Source organism: Lepidothrix coronata, unplaced genomic scaffold, assembly GCF_001604755.1.
Source record: "Lepidothrix coronata isolate B3197 unplaced genomic scaffold, Lepidothrix_coronata-1.0 Scaffold84, whole genome shotgun sequence".
Classification (NCBI taxonomy): Eukaryota; Metazoa; Chordata; class Aves; order Passeriformes; family Pipridae; genus Lepidothrix; species Lepidothrix coronata.
The window spans coordinates 3,258,686-3,280,327 of record NW_016690264.1 but is presented as its reverse complement, the minus strand read 5'-3'; the positions used below and the strand labels follow the sequence as shown (position 1 = coordinate 3,280,327).

At 35.9% G+C, this 21,642-nt stretch overlaps 1 protein-coding gene across 3 annotated transcripts in view; it reads left to right on the top strand.

Annotated features, from left to right (window-relative positions):
• CUNH3orf67 (chromosome unknown C3orf67 homolog) overlaps nt 1-21,642 on the top strand; it is a 72,279-nt gene that overhangs the window by 35,027 nt on the left and 15,610 nt on the right. For 2 of the 3 annotated variants that reach the window (XR_001875742.1, XM_017820502.1), the window contains exons 13-16: nt 3,748-4,073; nt 7,866-8,279; nt 14,190-14,396; nt 20,410-20,471. Coding sequence is in view for 2 of the 3 variants with exons in the window: in XM_017820502.1 (XP_017675991.1) it covers nt 3,748-4,073; nt 7,866-8,279; nt 14,190-14,396; nt 20,410-20,471 (1,009 nt within the window). In the remaining variant the exon portion in view is untranslated. The remainder of the gene's footprint in view (nt 1-3,747; nt 4,074-7,865; nt 8,280-14,189; nt 14,397-20,409; nt 20,472-21,642) is intronic. The other variant, XM_017820503.1, reaches the window with a different exon arrangement.

The following is a 21,642-nucleotide window of genomic DNA, read 5'->3' as shown; positions in this document are numbered from 1 at the left end:
CTGAATTTTGAGGACTCTGGACCAGGAGTCACAAGTCTTAACTTGTTCATCTAGAACACCAAGGTCTTTATCTAGGGCTAGAATTTCAGAAAATTGAATCAACACTTCTTATTTTATGTAAATATAAGTGATATGAAAAGACAGACTTAGGGCAGTAGACTGGCATGTCTAAATGCCCTCTTGTAAATTCAGAAGCAGAGAACTGAGGAAGAAAGCTGTGTATAAGCTCTGCCCTTTTGCTGTTTCTGTTTGCAAGAATGAAAACTGTTTCTATGTAGTCTTAGTTGTGTGTACAGGCAAATAAATGCATGATGTCAGTTTGTAAGGTACAATTCTGCAAACTTCTTTCCCCGTATTTTCATTGCCTGTCACTTGTAGCTCAGTTTGCAGATTTCAGTTTCTTTTCAATATATGAAGTTATCTAATTGTTTGTAGATAACTTAATGATTTCTTTATCCCGTAGTACAGGATTTATTTGCACTCACATTTTAAAAACAAATACCTGTCTAATAAAAGCAAAGAAATTATGATTTCTGTGATAACTTGAGTTGTAGCTGTATTTCATGCATTGTCAAGATTGCAACCCCATAATGCTCAGGATAGATCTTCTAGTGAGGAAACTCCCAACTGATCTTGCCCCAAAGTGAACAACCACAAGTCTGGCTCAGTGGTGATGACTCAGCCAAAATCATAGTCCTGCCATTTCTGACAAAGTGTAAATTTACATAAACCTATGACAAGTCCTTGGAACAAAACCACATTCCCCAAGCAAGTACAAGCTTCCATGGTTTCTGGCTCCTCTTTTACACTGTGGTCAAAGCAATTTGTATCAACGAGAATCCATCATACACTACTCTTATCATCAGACATTTAATATTCTTGAACCCTGTGCAGCCATAGCCTGTGGAGATCTTGGAGCAGCACTACACTTGTTCTGCCATTAGCTTGAGTAAATATTAATTTAAACTTGTTGGGGGTAGGGGAGCTTTCGTAAGTGATTGCTCTTATTACCTTAGGGGTTAGGCATTGCTATTTATAATAATGTCTCTTAGATTTATTATAACCTTAAATCAGCATGTCTTCTGTGACAGGTGTGCTGTACCTTTACCAAGGTAAATTATTTTTAACCAAGGGGAAAAAATAAAGTGAGTAAACATTGTTTATGCCAATCTTATTTATTCAATGCTGAAACCTTCATTAAAATGTTAGGCTGCAATTAGAAGCTTTAGCATAAGTCTGACTATGTAGAAGAGCTAATTAGATGTTAAGGTGATCATTCTTGCATTTATGTTGTTTGCTGCAATGTTGTGATTACATAGTAGTTTGCATATTTTGCTGAGAAAGTACTCCAAATTATTTGTTACAATTGACATGGAAATGCTGAGTTAAAAAGAAATTGTAGTAGAGTTTTTGTTGGAGAGGTAATGGGATTTTGTTTGGTCCAAAACTCCCCGTAGACTATACAAGAAGTTACAGAAGTTGCTGAACTCTGTAACCACCATAAAATGTCATCTTAAAGCCTTACAGACTTTTCTGTCTTCCCCCTCATATTTCATTAAGTAGTGTGTTATGCAAACTAATATTTACATTTAACTTATTCCTAACTCAAGTGTATTTCTTCAACATCTCTGGAAATGAATGTTGTTCTTTTCAGGGAGGCTTAGACTAAAAAGGTAGAATATTCAGGTTAAATATTATCCTGATACTAAGTCTTTTAAAGTAGTTCTTTATATTTCTGGAATACTTTTTATTCAGACAAGACATTACTCACTATGTTGAGTAAAGTGATATGTAAGAAGTTTTTGGATGTCTGAGGCAGATTCAGGAGTGTAAGGCTCTAATTGCCTCCTGTTCTCTAAACACTTGACAAAAACTGTCACTTAAGCTTTCTTTTCCATGTTTTGAAACTTCATTTAGAATTGACTTAAAATCTCAAAGAGCAAGTGATTTATCACCTTTTTTTTGCTTCAGAATTCATTACAAAATTTTATCTGTAACTCTGTCTGCAAATAAACAGCATTAGAAGTTATTCTAGAATGAGAATAGAACAGTTGAGACTGCAGTTAGGGAAGTTGGTTGTTATTAAGTCAGTAGGCCAAAATAAAAATTAAGCCACTCCTCTACTCATTCACAGTCCTTTGTGCATAAGAATTAGCAAATTCTCCTGAAGTAGGTTGTACACTAAACGTGAAACCACACCTTTAGAGGGCTTGTTACAGTGGTCTGAGCTGTGGGTGTTTGAAAACTGCGAAGGCAGCAAGATACTTGTCAAATCTAATTTCATGACCGGGAAAAGACCTTCTGAATACTAAAGAAATGTGTGTTATATATACACTTGGTCTTAGTCAAGCCACTGCCATTGAAACCTAGTAAAATGTATCTACACTGAAATGTGGAATGGTGGGTGCCAGACTGGTCAGAAGGCTGCAGGGTGCTGAGAGAGGAAAAAATACAAACCTTTTCTTAGCCAGGTAAGTTTTGAAGATTTTGTTGTTGTTGTTTTGAAAAATGTGGCAAGTACTTTTCACTGATTCCTGAATATTAACTGGAGTTTGGTAGCTTTACTAGCTGTCTTCAGTAAACTGGAAAAATCACAGCACCCAGTAAGAAGACAGCTGTTTCTTCTGGCATCTCATTCTTCTTTCTCTTGCCTTCATTTATGGTGGTTCACACTTCACACTCACCCCCCCAAGCTGCTGAATCTGCCTGAAGTGGTAACTTTAACAAAACTAAAACTAAAATACCAGAGTAAATCTACTGTCTTCTGTGATGGCAAGCATTTTATTATTGCAGAGTTACTTTATTATTACATTTTTAGTATTTTTTTATTGTGGCTTTTTTTGTATGGTTGATGATAACTTCATTTTATGGAGCCAGAAAGTTTCAATATTTAGTGAATAATCCACACCACACTACCTTTAATGAAGATAAGGGAGTATTGTATACTTGAGCAATTCTCCTTTTCTCAGATGCTATTTGAGACTGGTTTTAATCAATCAAATTGACACCTTTTTCTATACCATCATTCCAAACAGTAAAATATAAGTTAACAATAAGAATATAAAAATGGTCTTTTCATGTGTATCTGGCGCACTCAATCTTTAAATCCATTTCTGGACTTTATTATTTGTTTTAAAATTGTCAGATTAGTAATGACTGTATTCAGGGAAACTTGGTGAAACAGATATCTTCATACCTTTTTTATGTCACACTATTTTTCATCAGAGCAGTAGTTTGAAATTGAGATTTAAACCATAAGTTCTAGATGTAAAAGAAAGTGTAGAATTTCAGCCATAAAGAAGCAGCAGATTGTAATGTTATGAACTTTCCACCAATGTGTGTTTATTTTTTAAATGTCAGCCACAAAAAAAATGCCTATAGAAAAAGTTCAATGGCCAAATTTAATACAATTATGCTTTCCTAGAATAAAATTCAGTTCCAGGTCTCAAATCTTGGCAGCTAAATAGTTTCAGGTTTGCAAATTGCAGGCCTACATGTCGTGTACCAAAGCCTGTGTACTTTTTGCTTGTGATCTAAAATGTTTGGATTAACCTTGCTGCACTTTGAAAGCAGCCTGATCTTTTTTATTGCATTCTTGTGACTCTTCCAGCTGTATAAATCTGATAAGCAAAATGTTTCTGTACTAGAAGAACTTACTTTGCTGTCCAACTTCCCCAGAAAATAAGCATGATCAAGGTGTCACACAATTTACATATTTGGCATTGAAATAAACATTGTGTGTTTCAGATGAATGGGAGTTTCCAGGAAGTTTCACTGAGAGTATTCGGTTGGATAGGAGTGAGCAGTTCATAGCTACTGAAGATTCAGCCTGCCATAATTTAAACTCACCCCAGAATGCCTCTGTTGAACATCACAGCAGTGAAACAGGTGATCAGCAAGTGAATAATAAAGAGATTTTCACATTTTCATCAAGACCTCGATCAGCTCCTCACGGGAAGTCTCCAAATATGTCACCAGAACGTTATGTTTTCCCTTTGGATTTGGAGCCAGACAGTAACAGAGTACATGAGAAAACACCAGATAACTTCCAAGGAACTGACAGCAGTGAAGAGGTAGGCCACTTTGTACCTGTAATTCTTGATAAAGCAGTCTTCATCCTAAAACTCTTAGGATGAGATTCTGTCTTCAAGCTAGACAGAGGATAAATCATCTTTTCCCCATATACCTACAGGTAGATTTGTCTTTGTCAGGTTGCTGTGTCTAACTGGATACAGGAGTGAAACTGCAGGTGTACCATGTGTAAAAAGTGAACAAAAGAAACCCAACTGTCTGTCAGCCCCTGTGCTAGCAGAGAGATGTGAGAATTGTGCATCATTACTCAAAAATCATAGATTGCATCATAGATTTGGGTGAGATGCAAGTCCATTATGGTTGCTTATGAGTGCAGTAAATAAGACTTCATTGTGCATTTTAAAACTGTAAGTGGAGACTATTTTTGCTCACTGACATTGTTGAAAGTGAATTAAGAAATTTCAGCTTTTGAATACCCGTTGATTATTGGTATTTCTGCTTTATATCCTGTCTGAGCTGTGTCAGCATCACCAACTTTAATTCTGTTGCAATGTGGAAATCTTTCAGCAATAAAATTAATAAAAAGAAAAGAAACATTTTTTTATATGTTTATATAGATCTATACAGATCCCATGCCAAGCACACAAAGAGAAAGCAGTAGCCAAGTACTCTTGCTTTTACAGCAAAAGAAGAACATTGGGACACATTATTGGCCATTCTAGAGGGTTGATGCAAGAGAGTGATAGAGGACCCCTGTCTTCCTTTAAAAAATTTAGGTATGACATAAACTAAAAGTTTTTCTTTGATTATGTACCAGAGATGTGGTAGGGAACAGCTCTTGTTTCATTAATTGTCTTTGGATGTGAACTGCATTAAATAATATCAGCACTGCAGCTGAAGATGCATTAGAGCTAGAATTACATTAAACAAATTTAGGCATGCTAACAAATTATCAAGAGTTTGTTTTTCTGAGTCTACTGCATTAGTAATTCATAGTTAAGCCTTTCTTTCATGTGAAAGAAGCCACTGAACCAACAAATTACTTAGCAGTCATATTTTTCCCATATTCATCCTCTTCCTTGTATAGATACATTTTGTGTTGCTTCTTGAAGTCAGCTTTATATTGATAGTTTGGATACATTTCATATTCAGAGTGCTCTACTTTGCAGTACTGAGGTGAAATGGAAAACAGTTTTATTTCAAGCCTAGGAAATACAGGAAAGAGGATCTTGGAAGAGCCATGATAGCTAACTTAATTCTATCTGGTTTAACACAGTTTAAGGTATCTTTGCAAAATTACCACCATTCTTAGCCCAACCATGACATTTCTCAGTTTACTTCACTTATATGACAAAATATTTATTTTACCAAGTTATGCTGAATCCTGCAGTGTTGGGGTTTTTTAAAATATATGTTAAACTTACACTATTATTGTTTCCAGTAATCATGATTACAACTTCCTCTGAAATTCGAATAAACTATGTTTGTGTATGACGCACATGGATACGTACATGCTCTTGAATTACAACAAATAAAATAGATATCTCGACCTACAATTTAAATAATTGGATGTGAGCATAAATTGCTTTTCTCCTGGAAAATATAAGTAAAACTATTCCTTTTTTTTTAATTAAAACAAATAAGAAGATTTTGCATACCTTTTTAATTTAAATATGTCAGACTTATTAAAAGGCCAAAAGTTTTCCTTCAGTTTATGTCACCGTTTCCTTCAGTTAAGTGGACATTGACTCTCTCTGTGTTGCATGTACTGAGATCCGTAAGATACACACAATAACTCTGCTAGAATTAGACAGTTTATGTAACTTTTGGCTTTTGGAGAAGAAATTTTTACTAACTGAAAACAACAAGTATGTATAAATTCCCTTTAGTGTTAATAATTAGTCACTGAAATAGTTCAATGCTGTTTTTTAATTATCAGACTCAAAGAATCAGTAAAGGATAAAAATTTCTTCTGTTGGAACCATTCACCATCAAGTGACTTATTTTGTAATTACCTAAATGTCCATGCTTTCAGCTCAGATTTCTCTCAGTGACTTTGTATGATTAAGCTTGTCATGGCAGCCTTTATGGATTGTGCCAACCCCAGAGCAAAACCAAGAACTCAGTGATTGCAAGAGTTATGCAACTGTGGCAGGTGTGACCACATACCACATAGCGCTGTCAAAAATGCTGTTTTAAGTGTAATAGACCAGTGCTTCTGTGAAGCCTTCAATGAACAAATAAAATATTTCAAAGAATAAAGAAATAAGATTAAATATGATAATGTACCCTTACAAAGGCAATAGATAATTTCACTGATACCTCACTATTGAGTGTATCAAGAAACTATATCCCATCTGCTCCTAGTAGGGGGCCCTTTGGAGTCATTAGAATGATCATCTTAAAATTACAACCCAGCAAGAGAAACCAGTTTTATGTATCCAGAACTGCCCATCTGCATGTCCTTTCAAGGTATACAATACATCAGTGGAAGTGCTAATTCCTCAGGAAAATCATTCCCATCTTCAGTTTACATATGCTGCACTGTAGTTAATCAAGCAAACTTTAGAGATGTTTCTGGCACCATTTCATGGTTTAGTATTTAACAAATTATTCTAGAACCTAAATAGGTATGCCTAAAGAGACATGGAAAGGTGTGAGGGTTTTAAGCTTCAGATAAATCAAAGTTACTCATTTGTCTCTAATATGGGGGAAAAAAATACAGTGTTTGCTTTACTAATCTTTCATCCTGAGTTAACCTAACTTTATGTGGGTTTTATTGCACAGACTTTAAGATAACATGGAAAATAAAAATCCATGAAAAAGAGGAAAGAACCGATTCCTAATTCAAGGAAATAACTGAGGGAATTAAGTATAAACTTCCAAAATATCTATATTAATAAAATTGAGTTATTATCTTCTTGAATGTACTTTTCATTCTGTGCAATCCTGGACTCACTGAAGTCAGTAACAAACTTGCATCACTTTCCCGTGCAGTAGGACTGCACGTGGCTGTGAGAGGCAACACAGCAGATGACATTTCAGTGTCTTGCTGAATCCTGTAATATATACTGCCTCACATCCTGTGTGGTAGCATATGGCAGAGGAGCAGCGTCGTGAGACGAAGATGAGGCCTCTCTCATCCTTTCTTCCTTGAGAGCAGGAACATTGAGGCAAACACTAGATGTGCTTCCCCGTTATTTTTCGTCCCATCTGTTCAGTCCTGCTGTTTGTTGTTGAGATGGGGTATGAGTGAACTTCGTACACTTGATTCATGAGATGATTTGCGGAGACGTTGTTAGAAGCACGAATATAAGGTTAACAGATTAACCTCTAAAATTCTTAAACTATATTCAAATGGTAATGAATATGATATTCTGTACCATATGATTACCAGAGGTGAGCAAAGTGATCTCAGCAGGAGTTATTCCTTCTACATTTAAGTTGAAGATGCAATGTGAAAATGTGGAATATTAATAATTCAATGGAAAGACATCATTGTTGAGGACTCTTTGCTTAGTTTTGGTTTACAGTTTTAATAAATTTTATTGAAATTATAATTATCAGGTAAGACACAGGTTTGGGAGATTACCAGCAATCTAAATTTGGGACAACATTTTGAAAATAGTAATTTATTTGAGATGTAAGAATATGTTTATGGTATTGTCAGTGTAGTTGCCAGGAAAAGCATCTGTTTTTCAGAATCCTTGCAAAATTAGAATTAGAAAGCAGAGATTAAAGAGAGATTTTTGAAATGTTTTAAGGTTATGTAAAACCGAATTGTGTGATGATGAGAGGGAGCCAACTGCCCTTGCTTTGTTTCCTAAATTTAGGATGACAGCAATGGACTCATCCAGGGTACTGGGAACCTTGAGATCAGCCACTGTAGACAAGGAACATCTGATTCAGCAGTTTTTAAAGAGATCTCATTAAAAAAGATGTTGTGGAAAACTGGATACTGGAAGAATAAGGAACACAGCAAACATAACCTCGATGAGACCATCTTACCAAACCCACAGAGTTCCACTGTGAGAAAAACAGATTCTATTAGCTCTCAGAGAAGCTTGAAGCCTATCCTTTCTCTTTCTCCAACTCAAAGTAAATCTAAATTCTTTAAAGCAATTAGAAATGGATCTGAAAAAACTGAAAGATATGAAGGAGTTTCTGATCAATTAGAAAGATCCATCAGTAAAATGTCTCTCAAGAAAATCTCAAAAGAAAATTCATGTCTGACAGCACAGACTTGTGTAAGTGATTTTTACTTTGAAATTAAATTACTAGATCGTATAGAGAAGCTATATTAGATATACTCATTTGCATTAAGTAATTAATAGTACATCTTTCATCCAGACATATTCTGGTTTCATCATAACAGCATTTACTGAGCTCTATCTGTTGAAAGTTGATTTTGTAGGTTTTTGTAGCACACAGAATAATACTCCAAATAAAACAAATCACAGTGGTTTATAGATAAAAAGAGTTGTCATTGAGCAACTCACATTTTGGAAATATGGGAGTTAGAAAACAGTTTGGGCCTGAACGATTGCTAAGGAAAATAGACAGATTTTGAATTGATATATTAACGAATGACCATAGAAGGAGCGTTAATCTGGGCACTTCATAGTCTCTCTGCGACAGCCTTGAGCAATAATAAATTATGTGATTGAGAGCCAGCAGCAAAGCTGTGCCACAAGCTGAATTACCAGGCTGCTAAAGGAATTGCTACATTCACCAAGGTGTTGTTTATTCCTAGTTTTTTCTTTGTGGAAGAAAAGACAATTATGTTTTAAGTATTTTCTAATAGCTAATTCCTGTGTCTTCAGCTTATAATACTGTGCTTTGAATTGGGAACTGGAGCGCAAGAATCAAGTGTATTCTGTAAAACACAAATGAGCCAGTACGTTCCATGGGTTTTGATAGAATTCTTTTGGGCTTAGAGTCATTGCAGATCCGTGTCTTCTGACATGTGACCTCTCCTCTAAATATGCTATGAGTGGATTAGATTTGTTATTGAGTATCTGGCAGTGGAACATGCCAGGCTTCTTCCACAGGCTTTTTTTTGTCATGTCAGTGGATAAGAGACCAAAGACTCCCATAGCCAACATCTTCTGTCCAGCAGTCAGTTTTAGTGGCTGAGGAGAGTAACAGTGCAAGGACAGAGAACATCCAGCAGTATCTCACCAGCATGCCCTGCAGGCTTCCTGCCAGCAGTGCTTAATTTAGCAATTTCTTCAGTGAAAGGTGTTGTCTTTGAGGTGAATAACTGGTGGTGGAATTTTCTTCTACAGATTTGTTGTAGTTGCTTTTTGTATCTGTATGACCTTTGCCTTGTAACAGTGAATTTCAGAGTTTAACTGTTATTTGTAGGAAAAAATACATATCTTCATTTATTTATTTGAATGCATTGTCTCCTTACTGCTGCTTTCTTATTCTTCTGTTTGTTGTAAGAAACAATGAATAATCTTTTTTTTTTTAATTAATATTCTTACCTATGCCATTTCCTACTTGATGGCTGTATATCATATTCCCTTTCAGCTGTCTCTTCTACTGGTCAAGGAGTTTTATGGTCTTTATTCCCAGGATTACTGTTCTGTGATTATTTTTTTTGACATTTTTATGCAGCAATGTTGAATCAAACTACTGCATGATCATTATTGTAAGAGTGGGGTTTGTATTGTAGTATCTTGAACCAGGTATTGCATGCCTCTGGAGACCAATAGAATAGATGCTTCTCTTTTTTGGGGGCTCTATGAAGCAGTTATGCATTCTTTGGAAAAAAATTACCTACAGTAATGTCTTGGAACATGACATATGCCTCGTTTGCATGAAGGGCATGGATATCTTCCATCATTATTGTGTTTTCTGTCCTTGTAGCTTGTCTCATCTGCTGTAGGATACTGCAGTCACTATTCCCAGCAGGGGAGGGTGCTGTCATTCTGCTGTGGGAATTTTAGTCTGTAGCAATTCTGTGACCTGTCAATACAGTTAATTTTAGTTACCTGATTTGACAGCCTCTGTGAAGGGGGAAGCAGGAGTGACAACTTCCATGGGACAGGGATGTGGCTGCTGGGGCAGGGTCATCATGCTGAATGGTTCTACCTTGCCTACTTTAGACTGCTCTGGCTGCTGAGGGTGGACACCCTGCAGTGGGTAGGGAAATCTGGGCATTGGGGTAGGAGGAGCATACCAAATGGGGCACCAGATTAAAGAATAGTGTCTAGAAAAACATTTGTTCAGCTTTTCTTTGTGTTTTCTGTGTGATGGGGAAAGGCACAACATGCCACTGATTCTTCAGTGCTTTTTGTGAAATGAATCTATTTTAGTCCTGGTGCAGGGACTGGGGTTTATGTGTCTCACAGTCCTATGAGATGTCTCTCAGACTGGGGATTCTGGAAATCTCTTCCTGTATTCTGCAAGAAGCTTATCAGATTGGTAAAGGCCTTGGGGTTTTCTGATAAAAACAGAACATGCTCTTCCATGAGAGTTGTGGAGACTGGTTTCCTTTGGGAAGGAAGTGGATTAGGGGGAAGCAAGGGGAATGAAAGACAATAGTACAAGTGAAAATCAGAAACAGTGCTGAGACTTTATGGTAATGAAAAATATCAGTGGCTGGTGATTTTAAGGACTATAAAATGGAAAAAAAAATCAAAAAGCAGAGAAATTCTTCTGAATAGCAGCATATGTTCTGTCTATTTATGATCTGGAAAAGACATTAGAATTGGCACTAGTGATGTAGAAAATGTGGAAGAATGCAATGCATGAGTTCTTTTGTATTAAGAAAGAAGTAAGATAATGTTTCGGTAATTTTTAGTGATAGGAAACCCCCAGTTGATACTGATAATCTGATCCTCTGTTTCTTAGACAGGTTCATATCCAAGTATCTGTCTATAAGTGTATAACAAACTTTTTTTGTATTTTGCATTCCCTTTCCCTTCTAGTATAATTTATAGGAATTTAATTTTTCTGTTTTCCAGTAACTATTTATGGTTTCATGATTAAATATATTCCTCTCTTGTTTCCTGATTTCTTCCAGTTTTGGAAAATTGTTCCACTTTAAATTCAACTATTTTTGTTACTAATAATAACTGAAATGTATTTGTCCATAACAAGTGAAATGATACATTGGTTACTTTTCTAAAAGTTAGTGCAGTCATCAACTTTGTCCTGTAGAATTTAGCTAAATATACACTATCTAGGTGGATTTTAATAGTTGATTGTTAATTTAGACTGTGGGGTTATTAACATACTGCACTTATAGCTGTAAATATATTGCACTTATAATTTGTTGCTTGTAAGTATTTTTTTTCAAGAACAAATCCTATTATCAATGTATAGAAACTCAAAAGCTACAGACCTCATTTTGTTGCTACAAAATACAAGATTAAAGTATCTGGCAGATTTAGCTCTCATACTTGATTTGATCAAGTATTAAAATTTTCCCATCCAGAAGCCCTTCCTTGGAGTTCTTTGACACTCCTTTTTGTGCTTGTACAGAGGACTAGTAAAGAAAAAAAATGCTTAACCAACTCTTCCTAAAATCGATTTGCCAGCTGCTTAATACGCTTTAAGGACCTGGTTGCTTGCAATGTTTTATTCATGTTTTAATAGAGTTCTCTATTATTAAGTTCAAATATTTTTAATTAAGAAAGAAGTATAGCCCTCTGGGTAATATTGCGGGCATGTAGATAGCTGGTAATTAAAGTTTTCCACACGTATAACTACATTCAGACAATTCTGAACAAATCATTTGAACCTAGAAGAATGCAAATGTCATTATATATGAAAAAAATCCTTTAAACAACAGGTTTTGTCAATCTAGGAAAAGTTTTAAGTGCTTAATAAAAATACTTTATTGTAAGGGAAGGATATGCAAATAGACGAGATAAGCTTTTAATTACTAAATGAAATATTAATTTTAGACAAATTTACGAGTATTGCAAAATTACTTCTTACATCAAAAGTTTCTTCTAAATTACAAAGTGAACTTAATTTCAAATTCAGTTTTCAAATTCTCTCTTTGAAAAACGACTAAGACAAAGTAAAATTCGTAAAGAGGCTTTTTGGTAGTAGTAATCTGAATCTGAAGAATAAGTAGTCCAAACTCTTTCTCCTTTATTAGGAGTTTATTGAATGAGATGCTTAACACAGAAAGCTGTCATGACATCTCTTCTCCTTCCTGAATGTGGTATTTCCAGAATGAGACCATTACAAGAAAAGAAAGCAGAATGACAGTTGGAAATAAGCTGCAGGGTAAAAACATCAGCATGTTTAGAATTATGCTGTAAAAAATTCCAAAAATCTATGCACTTTTCTTCATAGATGTAAAGCAGAGGACAAGCAGGTTTGGGCAATGTTTTGCTTTTATTAAAAAGAGAATGAGAATAAAGTTCTTTCAATGGTTAGGGCTTTTATGCTGCAGACCTCCAGTTCGTGCTGTCAGTTTAATGACTACATGCCAATTGCTGGTTATATGAGATAAGAAAGGTAAGCCAAAGCTTCTCTTATAATAATCAAATAACTGCAGAAGGTCTATATATAGAAAAATTAACAGGAAATCAGCATCTTCAGTAAGATCAATAAAAAAGCAGCTGTAGATCGGGTAGAATAGTGATACATCAGAGCAAAGCGGGCTCCCGAGGGTAACAAAGTGAACAAATGACTAATAGTAACTGAGCGAGTCACAGACATTCAGAAAGGGTCTAGAGTAAATACCTTGTATTATTTTAGGATTGAAAATGGTAGAACTAATAACACTGGTAAGGAATGAAGCTTGGACCTCAAAAACCAGAGGTAAAAAAGGGGTGGCAGCTGTGCAAACTGCTTCTACCATCTTCTTATACCTTGTATCTTCTGTCGTCTCTTGTCTGTACCTTGTATGTTATATACATAGGAAGAAAGATCAGGAGGTTGTAATCAAAATTCCAGTGTGTAATACTTTTGTATGTCTTCTGGTGCTACAGTGACTTTTGTACCCCTAGAAGACACACTAAAACATATACACACTGCATTAATAGCAGGAAAAGCCAGCAGTGTTTGTATCACTGGTACTGCTGACCTGCATGTGTTCTTGAGGCCTTCAGTTACCCAGTGCCTTCTCACCGCAAAACAGACTGTGGGATCATCCCTTCTGCCAGGAACATGTACACTCCTGGTCTAAAAGCTCCATTCTCTCCACTAGAATCAAAGCACTGTCCCTCTTTGGGGTCCTATTATAGTGTCTCACAGGCCACTGGCCAATATTCCATTGATCTGAAGTCCTGGTCACTGCTTGGATTCACTTTTCAGGCAGAAATGCTTTGTAGTTTCATTCAAAACCAAAACTAGGTACCTCAAGTATCAGACCTGTTCCTTTGTGAAACAGCAATCTATGTGGACCCTTTTAAAAAATGGAAATTTTTTCTTAAAAAAGGAGCTTTTTAAACAAAGTTGATGCCACAGCAGGTTGAGTGACCTTAAACTATCTTATCGTAAGGTTTTACCTGAGGCTTAAGTACGAACTGAAAAATGGTTAGTATGTGTTTTCAGCTTTTGGCCTGTAGATCAAATTTGATATGACAATTACAGTTACATTAACAATTCAACCAATGGATATAAAGAAAAACAAAAAGACAGTGAAGTTTATTTGAAAATTTATACAGTAGCAAATTGCCAAAATAACTTCTGAAATTTAGTGCTAATGTGTAGCTTTCCAGAGAAATTTTATGTTATGCTTGACCAATAACTAAGTGTTATGTTGATGGTGTTGATGATACTGTGATAACTGTGTGATTTGATTTATTTCAAGATTTGCATTTAATGCTTGAGCAATTGTAGCTGCTGGATTTTTGAACTTCTTAAAGCCTGCTTTTGTCTCCTGTTTTTACTGCAGTGGAACAGCAACTTCACCAAACACCCTGGATTCAAACTGCAATAAAAACAGGAGACAAGCTGCAGTGTTTGTGGTGTTCTTCCTTCCTGTAATTACATATAAATATACTTAATCTTCATAGTTGAACAGAAATCTGTTAACCAATCTTTTCTAGTAAACATTTTGTTTCTCTTTTAGTATTGTAGCTTCATGAAGATTCTCCAAGAGATTCTCCAAGGTCTCTGTTTCATTCATCTATTCTGTTCCATGATCCTGTCTATATTGTTGACTTTTCCATTTTATTTCACAGGAGTATGACTGGAGAAACAACAACTCAAATATGCTGAGTTCATCTGAACTGCAGATGCTGGCCAGCATGAGGAGACAACAAAATGAAGAATTACGGGATACTGGGATCTCACATGGGCTGAGCACATCACAGATAGATACCTGCAATGTTAACATAAGTACAAGTAGCGATGATAATACAGCATCCTGGAACTCCTTACTTCCACCAGTAAGTCTAAACTCACAGTATATTCTCTGTATAGTTTCTGTCAATTCTGAGACTCAAGGATCTTGAATATTAAAATTTCTTTGAATAGCATTGAAATTTAAGGTATCATCACCAAAGGCTTCTAGAACTTTTCAAGTAAAGCATGCTACTGAGACACATGCACTTCCAGCAGGTTCTATAATACCATCATGGATAAAGAGCAAATCTTATATATATTCCTTCCTAGAATCCTGAATAATTGTGTAGGCTGTACAGCTTGTCACAATAGTGGCTGACAAGCTGCAGGTGTGTGATATAGTACTTAAAAATAGTTCCAAAATGAATGAAACCCAGATATACCAGTCAGCAGCTGCATTACAGTGTGAGTAATGGAAAATAATTGCTTCATATAGTGAAAAGCTAAATGTTTAAAGGACTGAAGTAGGAGAACAGCAGCAAAAAGCTGCAATAGTTCTGAGCACTTAGTATGTGATCATTATGTATTTTACACTTTGTATCATTATTTGTCCTGGTACAAAGTGGCACAAAATCACACACAGCTACACTGTGTGACAGAATACTGATATAAGAAGCAGAGTATTTGTTACAGTCCACCAAAAAGTACTGAATGTATGAAATCACAGAATAACTTCAGGAACTATATAAAGGTACTTGCAGGAGCTGCTGTAAAACTAGATAACCTCAAACTCCATTTATATATCAGCAATATAGCTGTTATTTTATTATAGTTGAAGCCATAATAAACAATGAATGTGGCTTAAGTAAAGCACACAAAACAACTCTCAGAGGCAGATCCAGTGTTAGAAAAATAAACACATCTGTGTTGCCCCAATATAAACTATTGGAGAGTAAATGCTCTAAAATGTTAGGTGCCAATTACCTCTAAGGTTCTACAAGGCCCAGATAGAGGCGTGTGGCAGCAATCTTCCATAGTGAATGATCAACAGAGTTAGAACTCTGTGGTACATTGTTAAAAGGAGGTTTCAAATGAGAAGAGATGTATTGGTAGGTGGGTAATTGTACAAATAAAAACTTGGTTTACAGAGTAGTATTTTGCAGGATCAGAGAAGCATTAGTTGGTTTTAACTATTTGAGATATGTCAACATTGCACATTTTCATGATTTAATTGTATTTCCAATGCATTTTCTTAGTATTCACTAAATAGACTCAAACATGGTGTAAATCTGCAAGACCAGACAAATGGAACTCAATTAAACATAGCGAATAGCAGCCTTATTAATTTTTGAGTAGTTTAATTATAAGGAAATTGATAAGAATATTTAGACATGTCAGATTTGGTTAATACAAATTACATGACTAAAACAAAATGAACTTTTGAAGTAAAATGTACTGCTCCAGTATTTGGAGAAGCACAGTATGACTGCAAAGACAATTCTTTGATCTTACTGCCTTGATCAGCTTCTGTAGCTTCACACTAATAGCATCATGCTAAAAAAAGTGTTTAGATATAATAGGTTAGTAATTTAAATTGCAGTTTATATAGTTGTAGTTTTTCATAACATTCCTTTATGACCATCTTTCTCTACATAATTTGAGTGTAAAAGGCAAGATATTTTTGTTTGAGAGAGAAGTTTTTCACATTTCATTCATCTGGCTGGGCTGAAGTGTAGGTGTAGCCTTACACATACAGCCTTGTCAGGTTTCTCCTCTGCATTTTGCAAGGTAGACATTGAGGTTTTAAGATTAAATGGTAAGAACCTAATTTCCAAGAAGAGAGAACTTAGAAAACAAACTTAATCTTTCTCAGATAAGGACTAACAACTTAGTCCCTTACAATAATAAAGGAATTCAGCTTTCCAGGTCTTCCCTATCCATTTACCTCTTCCTTTAAAAAGAGGAACTCTGTACAGTTTAATGTCAGATAGTCCACAAAATCTGTTGTTTCACTTCATATTTCCTTTCTGAGATATCTACCAGACCACCAGATCTTCATAGATTGATGCAAGTTTTTTGAGTATGGACTTGTGTGTTTTAACACTGCTTGATGTAGTTCTGTTCCAATATTTAGAAAAATGCAGAGTATCAATGTGAGGGTGATAATTCACTTTCTAGACCCTTAGTATGTAAGAAGATTATTAAAAACATTTGTTAAGGAAGGTGATTATTTAATCACCCCAAACTGGTTTTGTACAGAAGTTTTTAAAAGAATAGTTGAAGGAATTTTTGGTATGCTGGTGTTAAATTTTAGTATATTTTGATAAAACATTTCAGAAGGCTCTGAATGTAGCAATGCTGTGCCAGTGTTCAAATGGTTGGCTGAAATGAAAAGGTCTTTTGCCATACATGCTCTTGATGTAAGACATAGAATCATAGATTTATAGAATACTTTGGGTTGGAAGGGACCTTCAAAGATCATCTAATCCAACCCTCCTGCCATGGGCAAGGACTCCTTCCACTAGACCAGGTTGCTTAGGGCCCCCTCCAACTTGCAGGGATGGGGCAGCCACAGCTCCTCTGGGCAACCTGTGCCACTGCCTCACCACCCTCATTGTAAAAAATTTCTTCTTTGCATCTAGTCTAAGTCCACCGTCTTTTAATTTAAAACCATTGCCCCTTGTCCTATTTTCAGGCCCTGCTGAAAAACCTGTGCCCGTCTTTCTTGTAAGGCCCCTTTAGGTACTGGATGGCTGCAATAAGATCTTCCCAGAGCCTTCTCCTCTCCAGACTGAAAACCCCAACTGTCTCAGCATGTCTCCTCAGGACAGGTCTTCCATCCCTCTGATAATTTTGGAGCCCTTTTCTGGACCCACTCCTACAGGTCCATGTGTATCCTGTGCTGAGGATTCCAGAGGTGAACACAGTGCTCCAAGTTGGGTCTCACAAGGGCAGCACAGTGGGGCAGAATCACCTCTTATGTCCCTCTCCACAGGCCTGCTCTCAATCCTCAGTCTTAGTAATCTCATCATTTCTTCAGCCTCCAGTTTTTAAAGAAGTGTTCCTTATATGTATATTTATTCCTTATATATATATCATGTAAAATACAGATTTGTAGAATAAAAGCAAATTTGTTTGTCACTGGTCTTTAGTACCACCATCACTGGAGTTGAGTCAAGAGAATTTGCAAATCTCAATCCATCAAAAATCAGATCTACAAACTGCAGAAAAGTATATATATATAAAAACTATAAATCTAAAGATATATAAAGAGAGAGATATATATTTGTAGCCATCTTCCAGCTATGTAGGCAAATGATTTTAGCAGTGCAGTGTATAGAAAAGAAATGGAAATAATCCTCATATTGTAGTTTGAGAAATTAAGGACAGCTTGAAATTCTTGTAATGATTAAAGTTTCATGCTTACATGAGTTTTCAGGTTATATCTTTCTGATTCTTTAAATCAGTAGTATCTATTGCTTTCTCTTATGTTTTTCAAAGATAAATAAGGAATATTTTTGTTCCAAATTTTCATTCATTTTATACATTTTTGTCCTTTAGTGGAATCTATGGCAACAGCACCACCAGAAGGCAGCTTTCTGTGTATCTTTCATTTTGAAATACCTGTGATGTTCTGCAAGGCAGGGTAGGGTATAATCATGTTAAATAGTGAATTTATGTATCAGAGTAATATTTTATATATAAAATACTTTTTTAGCTAGTTTTTTTTTCATCACTTACCTGTTAGTCTGATTTCCAGATTCATTAGAGTCATGTTACTGACTAATGAATCTGAGAAACCGTCGTGAATGTAAAGGCACATAGATCAATCATATTGCTAAGTTGCAGTTAGAGCAGATGTCATTAAACAACTATAAAATGGATATACTAAAACTGAATTTTATATTCTGTGGTAGTTTACCCCAAACAGCAGAATATATGCTGTCAGGAGAAAACACTGAAATGTAAGTTATTTAGCGGCTGCTGTAAACTATGACAGCCAGAAAGGAATAAAATCTCTTTGAATATTATACATTACCCAGCATAGCTATCAGTTATAAATATGAAAAACTTCTATTTTAAAATGGATTTACTTTGAAGGGGAATTGTAAACCCTTGCAAAATGTGTGTGGAGTACAGTTTCAAATCAATAGTATGTGTACGTAAAACTAAATATTTTAAAAGATTTTATTTGAACCATGTCTTACCTGAATGTTTCCTTAAATCTTAAGATCTATGAAGATCCACGTTAGCTTTGCAACACTATGAAAGACACAGTTCTGTATATTGCAGAGTTTAATGTGAAGTTTATACCCACACATATACACATTATCCAAGAAAATTTGCAAAGCTTACAAACCATTTCCACTTAAATGCCTTGATTTATTCTAGAGATCCAGTAAGACCTTCCTGCCTGTCAGGGAATTGTACCATTCAGCTTCTTGGGTAGTTGTTTCCATGCTTCAGGCACCACTTCAGATATAACACAAACATTCTGGAGAAAGATCATCTATAAGGGAGTTCCCTGCTTCTGAGTCAGAAATGCAAAGGAGAAGGAAGATTCTCCAGGATAGCTCATTGATATATCCTGGAATCTTGTAGTGTATGATGCTGCATTAGCAGACTCCATATAACGCTCACCACTAAGACCCATCTTTCAAATAAGGAATACTCACAGAGAAGTAAGATTAGTTGTTCCCCAAGCAACTTCCGAAATATAAATTCAGTCACATAAGTCTTGATCTGCAAAATATTTGAAAGAGTACTTCCAGGTTCATACCTAATTTGTGGAAGGTCTTCTGACCTCCTTTGTGAGTTTTCAGAAAAGAAAGCCACTTAACACAGAAATAGTCTGGAAGAACTGAAGTCTGACAGACAAGAGGAGTGATATTTAAATCCAGTATTATTCCAACTGAGAGCTCAGTTTGACAACCCCTGGAGGGATCTGTTCACATCAAGTCAAATTGCAAAACTAAAGGAGAGTATTCTTTACTATGAAATGAGGCTAAAAATTATTTAGACAGATATTCTGGTTCATAGACTGACTAATTCACTCTCTGTCTCGTCCTCAATCTTCCACTAGCCATCATGTAGGAATTGCACTATCCACCACCAGGCAGTGAGTCATATTGGGCAGTAATTAAGATGTCATTCATCCTGAACATGTGTTTTACAACATCTCTTCCTGTTTTCTGAAACCATGAGAACATACTTGTTTTTATAGTGATTTCTGTTTTTAAAAAATTGCTTATTATTGTTTTAGCATTTAATGTACTAAATTGTACAAGTCTTGTTAATGTATGCTTGTATTTTCACTCCTTTTGCACATGCTTTTGCTTCAGTAATTTGTTTAGAACTGCTTTTGAGGTGTGTGATAATGGCAGGGGGAGCACTACATAAATTCTGAGAGAAAATGTATTTATGAATTTTAGAATTCTTGAATTTTTATACCAGTTTATGAATATTGATCTTTCTTGCAAATAACTGGTTTTAATGCTTTAACCCAAATGTAGTTTGAAACCTTTGGGACACGTATACATGATGGGTAGGTAAGATTTGAAGAATGTGGAACATTAGCGTCTTTTGTGTGAATATTCATACTGTTGGCTTAATCCAGGTTTCAGAGGAGCAGTGACATCGAGAATCATATGTGCTTCAGCAAACTTCAGTTGGGACTGCTAAGCTTACTGTTAATGGTGCTTCTGAGGAGAGAGGAGCCTGCCAGCCCTCTTAGCACTGACTCTGTATTTTCTCCAGCGTGGTTGGTGCTGCACAGGTCCTACTAAGAGTTCCTGCACCATGCTTCCTATACACATTCAGTCTAACAGGACTTTGCCACCCTCCGTCTCTGAAGTTTCCTGACTCTGTCCCAACACTCTCACAGGCAGTAGAGAAATGACTGTATGGTCAACTCCATTAATTCATATGTATTTCCACCCAAACAAGAATGATCTATTCAGTTATACTTTTGCACAGTTAGAATCTGAATATCAGTTTTTAATTTCACAGATAAGAAAAGAGACTGTAAAATTCTAATATCAGAAGCTATAAATGCATATGCTCATACAAGATCTCTTACATACCACTAAACATTCTATTATTTTTTGTTTTCCATAGCCTGTCAGTCAGGAGCATCACTATCAGAGAGAAATGAGCCCACTTTCTCATTCCAACCCACGGTAAGATTCCATTTATAGCCCAGACAGTAAGGATTCAGTTAGAGTGTTCTGAATATTAAATGTGACATTCTTTGATGTAATCTTCAGTCTCTTTTCAATTGCAACTTCCTCTCAGAGGGCTTTATTGCTCGTTTTAGTCATTGTCTGCAGGATGTCTGCGCTGTCCGGGAACGCAGAACTGAATTCTGCATGTTTTGGATGTACCACTGTGTATTTAAAGTATCTGACACAGGCCTTGCTCCTACATCTGCTTTGATGCGTGATTCAGCAAATCGTCCTCATCTGACGTACATGCACTCTCATCCATTTCTTTTTCTCTCTCTCCCTCTCTGCTTTGAAGGTTTAGAACTAGAGTTCTGTATGTGACTGTAGGTGTCAGGGAATCCATTTGTTCCAAAAGATTTTAATGTTATTTATTGAGAGAGGTTTTTTTCAATAAATAGCCCGCTCAGGAGAGGGTGTTACAACACTGTGGGATAGTTCAAAGAATAGTCTACAGTGTATTTTGTCTGTCAGGTTTTTAGATTGATCTGCTTTGTTTGGAATCAGCAATAAAATCCCTGTAACTTTAATGTAAGGTGAGATGAAGACAAGGGAAGAAGGTGTCTAGGGGGAATTAATCAAATTGAGACTATTGAGACAATCAAGATTAATTGACCAGTTTCAGAACTGCCTTATACCTGTGAAACCCTAACATCACTTTGTCAATTTTTTAACTGCCTGAGCAAGAGGGGTACTTACTTTAAATAGCAGTCCTATTTCACTTTCACTTGGTGTCATTAATGTGGATTTTGTTTGTCCAGGTTTTAACTGGGCAATGTGTGTGGTTTTGGAGGGGTAGGAGGAGGGGGCATTTCAGATACAACTTCTTTATGTTTTATCAACAGTCTGAGATGTTTTATGATAGCACACTGCCAGGCAGTTGTGCAGGATATTATGTTTTGTCCTCACACAGATGTTTTCAGCCACTTGTCTCGCCATCCATATTTTTATGGATTCAAAATCTTCTGGTTAGATTTTATGATGTGAACACTATGAAACTTTCTGTGCAAGTTCACCCAGATGCATCAGTTTTTGCAATACACAGCCAAATGTGTCCTATTGCACAAAATATATTACTGGAGTTAAAGTACAATCCTGGATTCCTGTTCCCTCTCACATGTAAATGAAA